This window comes from Sinocyclocheilus anshuiensis, unplaced genomic scaffold (genome assembly GCF_001515605.1).
Source record: "Sinocyclocheilus anshuiensis isolate Anshui unplaced genomic scaffold, SAMN03320099.WGS_v1.1 scaffold506, whole genome shotgun sequence".
Taxonomy (NCBI): Eukaryota; Metazoa; Chordata; class Actinopteri; order Cypriniformes; family Cyprinidae; genus Sinocyclocheilus; species Sinocyclocheilus anshuiensis.
The window spans coordinates 125,312-133,093 of NW_015544144.1; the positions used below are offsets into that span (position 1 = coordinate 125,312).

General features: G+C 35.3%; 1 protein-coding gene across 1 annotated transcript in view; it reads right to left on the reverse strand.

Moving 5' to 3' along the window:
* Nucleotides 1–606: 606 nt before the first annotated feature.
* Nucleotides 607–7,782, reverse strand: part of LOC107695101 (transmembrane protein 164-like) — a 27,660-nt gene continuing 20,484 nt past the window's right edge. The window contains exons 5-6 of the mRNA XM_016494908.1: nucleotides 6,710–6,810; nucleotides 607–2,526 (exon numbers count right to left, since the gene is read on the reverse strand). Of these exons, the coding sequence (XP_016350394.1) occupies nucleotides 2,320–2,526; nucleotides 6,710–6,810 (308 nt within the window). The 3' untranslated portion in view covers nucleotides 607–2,319. The remainder of the gene's footprint in view (nucleotides 2,527–6,709; nucleotides 6,811–7,782) is intronic.

Consider the following 7,782-nt stretch of genomic DNA (forward strand, 5'->3'; position numbering starts at 1 on the left):
CGAACCAAAGATGCCTCCAGCCATGTTCAAATGCTGCTCTACAGACCTGCCTTCCTGTCCTTCCAAAAACCTTCCCTGCAAGAGAAATGTCTTCTGTTTCTGTGTATCTTTTTTTTTTTTGTACAATTTCTAATGTTGTTTTAGGATTTTAGCTACCTAAGTTCAATGAATTTTCATTGTAGCTGTCTTTGAGACCTTGCACGGTGTCAATGACCGTAATACTAGGTTGTACTTTTTTTTTTTAATTATTATTTTGTTTTCATCATTGTTGTTATTATTATATATTTTTGTAAAGAAAGAAAACCCCATAGCGTGCCTCTTAGATTTATGGGTGTCTTAATGTTTTTTTATTTTATTTTATTTTTTTCCTAAGACCAGCAGTTATACTTTATACAAAAGATGAGTTAATCCTTATTTTTAAATGCCATTTAAAGAAGAAAAAAAAAAAGCCTCTTTTCTTTACTCTGGACCCAGTAGCTGCACTGGCATACAATCGCACTGATAGATATGGGGGGAAAAAAGTATAATTAATAATAATGATGATGATGATTAAAAAAAAAAAAAATGTAAGAACTACAATAAATTTGTTTGAAAACTTTTGTACAAAAAAAAAAAAAAAAGTGTAAAAAAAAGTCAACACAATGACTGTTTTTGTATATCGAGTTAATTCTTTAAAAAAAAAAATATTTTGGACCTAGTTTCTAAATTATTTTAGTGGTTTTCTATGTTCTGGAACTTTGAGAAGATGAGTTTTAAAAATGCCCTTCAATGACTGACAGCTTGCAGTGTTGTTATTGCGGGCAACGGGGTTGCCTGGTGTAGCCCCATATGCCCACCACTTTTTGTTTCTATTTTGATTTTGGATTTTTTCTTCCTTTAAAAACTTGAAATAGCTAAAGTAATGACTTGGTAGAAAAAAAAAAAATATATATATATATAGAAAAACAACTCCCCTGTAGAACTAGATCATTTAACCCCACTGAATTGCTGTTAGTGTGATGAGACTTGAAATGGGCATTTATTATGAATATGGTAGTATGGCTCAAAAACAAAAAAAAAGACAAAAATTACAAAAATCTACACCAAAAATAAAATGTGCTGGGGGTGGGGGGATAGATGGGTTATATGTGGGTATGTGAGCTATGGCTGTGGCAATGATAATGTAGTTTTAAAACATTATAGTTATTACCTTTTAAATCATTTATCCAATAAAAATTAATTCTGAAAGAATAAGGCATTAGGTGTCTTTATGCTTCACAGACAAATTTTTTTTTTGACACCTTGTGAAACCAAGACAGTCTTCATCAATGACATGTTGGAGAAGACCTTTAATATTGATAAAAACATATGTACAAAAATGACACCAAGACAGACAGGTTTCCCTTTCAGTCAAGTTACATACATTGAAATGAGAGTGATCCCATAATTCACTAGACCGCTCAAATTGGCATTTCTTGCATGACTGCAACAGCCACAAACTGTTCAGCAAATCTTAGTTTCTGGGCTTGACATGCAAACAGCTGGGAAAACACTTGATCAGAGCAGTTTTGGGACTGGACAAAAGAGCCCCTAATGTGGTTGGTGATGGAACTTATTTTTCCTTCATTTGACTACATATTGGACTTTTTTGTGTATACATGTGAACATACAAAAAACACTATCATTTCCCATGGATAATATGATCAGTAGAGTGTGTGAACTTGATCAAACAGCAAATGTTTAGTGGACGTGACCACAGCTAATAGCTTCAGCTTAAAATTTAGTCATAACTATTTACATACCAGTTTGAAAGAAAGAGACTGCTTGGGGGCTGGAAATAGACTCTGGAAAATCTCCTAGACACAGTACCACTACATTTATGCTTTCCACAACAGGTCTACAATATTAACAGAATGTCATTTTGAGAAAATCTATTAAAAATGCCTCACCAGCATGCAAGGCGTGAGGAAATTCAGCATTTATAACTGCGCATCAGTTGAGTAAATGGAACTGGGTTGGCCCCCTGTTGAATGTAACTAAAGAAGGCAACTTGAGAAGAAAGGTTACATCTGTTCTGAGTTCAATGAATCTTAATTTTGCTAAACTTTAAAACTAAAAAGAACAAGGCAAGGTTTATGTTGCTTGAGTCCTGCTCCTATGGTGTTAAAACAGTCTTTCGATCTAATGATCCAGCTTTGAGAAACCAGGTTTGGACCAAACAACAAAAAGAAAAAAAAAAAGTATATATATATATATATATAATGTACTACACTTTTTTTTCTAGGAAGCTGGACAAGTTCCAGTTCAGGTTTTGTCCATGTAAGTCTGCTGATAAAAACACTAGTCCAACTTCTTGTTGCGTAGATGTGCTATATCCAATAAATACCGGCATGTGGGAGCGGTGTGCTGTGAGAGGATGGTCAGAGCCTTGCCGTGCAGTAATGTCAGGGCAGTCTGGTGGCCCGTCGCCCACACTCGGTACCATGGTCCATAGAAGGGGTCAGAGACAGCAGGACACAGCATGTTATTCAAATTCACTTCTGTCAACTGGTGGGAAGCAAAAACACAAGACTGAGTTAGCATAGGGCCAAAATAACTAAAGCAAAACATGCATATGTGAAACAGAATGGTAACACTTTAGGGACCAATTCTCATTATTAACTAGTTGCTGATTAGCATATTTCTAGCATTTTGGCTGTTTATTTTTTTAAGCACATATTAATGCCTTATTCTACATGACCATATTTAACTAAAACTATACCTAAACTTAACCATCTTACTAACTATTAATAAGCAGCAAATTAGGAGTTTGTAGAGGTCCCCAAGTTTAGATTGGTCCCCAAACTAAAGTGTGACCCATAGAACTACATGAACACATGATTCCAGCAGAATTTGCTTAATAGCATGCTTCATTTTATGAAATATGTTAATATGCTATAAGTCATTTATCACATTTCTACATCTGAAAAACGTCAAATAGTAGTGAGAAATAACTTCAGCTCTGGCCTGCACTAATGGCAGATGACAGATAATTCAAATGGTGTCATGTTATTCTAATGCATATTTTATTTCAAGGGGAGTGCACAAGACTAGTGTACGCGTACGTGCAATACTTCAGATTCTGACCACCAGTTTTATTAAAGATATGCAAGAATAGAATGCAAACATGCCACATCAAATAATTTAATTTAGACATAAAATAAAACATTAAGAGTAAAGACTCTACAAATTACATGCATGCACTTTAGTGTCTGATACAATCAGGAACCAATTGATGTTTTTAAATAAAGTAATATTTCCAGTCCAGAGTTGATCATTTCAAAATTACTGGTTTGATCATCTTAAGAGTCATATCCTCCAAGTGTGGGTGCAACGATTAGATAGCACTACACTGACAAGCTACAACATAAAATCCACCTGCCTAATAAAACTAGGTCCCTCTCGTGCTGTCAAAACAGCTCTGATGCATCAAGACATATGACAACTCCACAAGACATCTGAAAGCTTCCTGTGGTCTCTGGCACCAATACATTAGCAACAGATCCTTTAAGTCCTGCAAGTTGCAAGGTGGGGCCTCCATGGATCTGTTGGTCCAGCGCATCCCATAGATGCTCAAGGCAACACCATGAACTCGAACCATTCCTGCACTTTTTTTGCATTGAGGCAGGTGCATTATACTGCTGAAAGAGGCCAATGCCATCAGGGAACACTATTTCCGTGATGGGGTGTACGTGGTCCGCAACAATTCTTAGGTAGGTGGTGCCCAAGGCTTCTATGCAGAACATTCCCCAGAGTATATCCCTTCCTCGGTCAGCCAGCCTTCATAGTGCACCCTGCTGCCATCTCTTTCCTAGGTAAATGATGTGCACACACCCGACCATCCACACGATTTAAGAAAATGTGATTCATCAGACCAGGCTTCTTCCATTGCTTCATGGTCCAGTTGCTCACTTGCCCATTATAGGTGTTTTCGGCGATGGACAGGGGCCATCATGGGCACTCTGACGGTCTGTGGATATGCAGCAAACTCTGATGCACTGTGTGTTCTGACATCTTTCTATCATGGCCAGCATGACGTTTTTCAGCAATCTGAGCTACAGTAGCTCTTCTGTGTGATCTCAACAGACACCCCAGAAGACTTGCCGTTTTGGAGACGCTCTGACCCAGTCAATCACTATTTGGCCCTTGTTAAAGTCAATCAGTGTTGTTCACTTTACTTTTCAGTGGTTTTAATGTTGTGGTTGATCAGTGTACAGTGGGTACGGAAAGTATTCAGACCCCCTTCAATTTTTCACTCTTTGTTATATTGCAGCCATTTGCTAAAATCATTGAAGTTATTTTTTTTTCCTCATTAATGTACACACAGTACCCCATATTGACAGAAAAACACAGAATTGTTGACATTTTTGCAGATTTATTAAAAAAGAAAAACTGAAATATCACATGGTCCTAAGTATTCAATGTCAACGATTCTGTGTTTTTCTGTCAATATGGGGTGCTGTGTGTACATTAATGAGGAAAAAAAATTAACTTAAATGATTTTAGCAAATGGCTGCAATATAACAAAGAGTGAAAAATTTAAGGGGGTCTGAATACTTTCCGTACCCACTGTATATTGCAGCCAAAAACTGGAGATTAACCAGAACAAACATGCCCTAAACATGTCATGTAACATGTAATAAAACAGCATGTAACATGTCATGTAATCACATGGAAAAAATAACAATAAATAAAATTTTAAAAGAACACACTGTAGGGTATCACATAAGGCTACATAAACATATTTCAATATTTGAAATATAGACACGGAGTACGTTTACATGGACAACAATAATCCGATATTAACACGATTAAGGCAATATTCTGATTAAGAATTTACCATGTAAACAGATTTTTGATTACCTTAATCCGGCTAAAGTCATACTCCGAGTAAATACAAATCGAATTAAGACATGTGGAGTATTCCTATTTTAGTCGCATTATTGAAGTGCAGTATAGACATGTAAACACCTTAATCAAACTATTACCGTCTTGTAGGACTTTTCGCCGCATTTTGCGACAGGATACACACACGGCAGTGCTCAACCGTTTGACGGCAAACAAAAGAGCATGGCTTCAAGCAAGAAGGCACATTTTTATCCGTCGTTGTCTGTTTGCAGTATAGCATGACATATAATTAACTGCACTTGAAGCTTTCGTAAAATTAAAAATAAAACACCCTAAACTGTATTTGGTACCGAAGACGAACTTTATGTTGATACGTGAAATTCTGAGGGAACGTGCCATTAATCGATCTATGTACTGTAACATGTAAAACGGGAATATTCTAAATCAACTCATGTAAACACCTTAATCATAATATTGTCTTATTCAGAATAAGGTCTGCCATGCCTGATATATGAAATAGTAGACAAAAAAGGTAAATTAAAGAGATGCAATTTTAGTAACAAGAACACTGTTCATGTAATAAATGTACAAACATTTAACAATACTATAATAAAAAAGGTCTCTCTAGATATCTCTATAGCCATATTGTAATTTCCTAGTATTCCCATACATTGTATTGAATTATTAGGAAATTGTACATTTTAATGAGAAAACCTCACCTAACGAGTCAGTATTATTATTATTTTTTTAATCCGAAGTCTCCTACATTCTTACTACACAGACGTCCTAAGCATGCAACATTTTTTAAATAGTTATGTTATTCATTACAGTAGCGAAAATCAGATGGACAAGACACCTTAAAATACGTATTACAAATGTCAAAGTGCTCATCCTGAAAAGATTGAAGCTGTTAATGTCTAATGATTAAACAATGGTTAAATTAATATTTCTACAGCACATACATATAACTATGGAAGCCTGCCACTGAATAAAAAATAAAACAAGGTAACTGCGACTTTTTATCGCACAATTCTGACTTTTTGCTTGCAATTACGAGTTTATATCTCGTAATTCGAGATATAAACTCACAATTTGCCTTTTTTTTTTCTCGCAATTGTGTTTATATCTTGCAATTCTTTTTTTTTTTTCTCGCAGTTGTGTTTATCTCAAAATTCTGACTTTTTTCTCGCAATTGCAAGTTTATATCGCAATTCTGACTTTATTTCCTCACAATGCAGATTTTTTTTCTCGCAAATCTGACTAATTGTGAGATATAAACATATGGTCCAATTCTGAGTAAAATAAGATGATTTTCTTACAATTGCGAGTTATATCTCACAATTCTGAGAAAAACGTCAACATTTCAAATTTATATTTCGCAATTCTGAGGAAAAAAAGTCAACTGCGAGATGTAAACTCGGTATTTCAAGACAAAATGTCGCAATTCCCTTTTTTTTTTTTTTTTTTTTAATGGGCTTCCATATGACATTTAACTCCTATGAACTGTGACTGTAATTCTAGAAAAACGGAACTCTAGAACTTGTTCCGCATAATGCACTACTTACTTTACCACTTGCTGAAACCCAACACAATGCAATGAGGTCATGTGACAAAGCAGTGGAATGTTGTAGAATAATGGGTACTGTTTCACTTAAATACAGTGGGAAGCATGCAGTGTATACTATGCAGTATTCAGTAAGTAGTAAGCAAGCATTCCATTTCTAACATAGTCATAAGCTACCAACTCTTACTATTTCTTCCATATTTCTATGGCAGAAATACAAAGAGTAGTATGCTAGTATGCTGTTCTGAAATATTTAGCAATAGTGTTTGATTGTCATACCATTCCAAGGCCCTGGAGGAACACAAAGTGGTAGAGGAAGAGGATGCCCGTGGACAGCAGCGCCCACCACATGTCTCTGAGTGGCTCTGGCTTATACACACCTGACAAATGAGACACATGACACAGTCTTTAAAGATGCATGTGGAACCCAGATCTCTCCGAGTCAGAACAGTATGTTTATCTGGATGCTTGATCATTTGTTTTAAAGGGATATTCTGGGTCCAGTAGAGGTTAAGCTACATCTGTTACCACACAGAATTTCAACTCATCCTTCAAACAAAACTGTGATTATAGGAAAGCACTTACAATGGGGGCAAGACAATACACCTGGATAAACATTGCAATAGCGTTTCAAAAATATAACCACAAAACTTGAGAATTATAGGGTAAGATGGGATAAGATGGTAACGAAATTTGTTACCATTAAACAAATACTACTTTATTTTGTTGTGAAAAGTTAAAGTGCGGTTATAAATCCCTGACACAACTGGGAATCGGAATTATTATATATTATTCCCATTAATTACAATCAAAAGTATTATTCATCATAACCTTTTGATGATTGAGGCAAATCATTCAATCTGAACTTAATCTGTTGCTATTATGATATCCTGTATCTTCTATAGGCCTGAATCTTCGAGACTGATTCTTCTATTCAACAAAATGTAATGTTTTTTATTTATGATACCCTTTTATATTTAGCAAAAATTCACCTTTTCATGATTTTACTATAAAAATGCTATTACAACTAAACTCGCAAATGCCTCCATTTATTCCTCCTAATATATTAAATGATGAATCGCCATTCTGTATATGCAAAACTATAAAAATATATCAATTTAGAAGTGAACGCACACTTAAAGCGGACTTTTCTTCTACGTATTATTGGCTTAAGACTTGTATGTGTGTAAAAATATATCCAATATTTCAACCCGTCGTGAGCAAATAAGGTCAGTGAACACAGTAAATTCTGCCCCTTAATATCTTGCTTCACAGATTTACATTACATTTACATTACATTTAGTCATTTAGCAGACGCTTTTATCCAAAGCGACTTACAAATAAGGACAGTC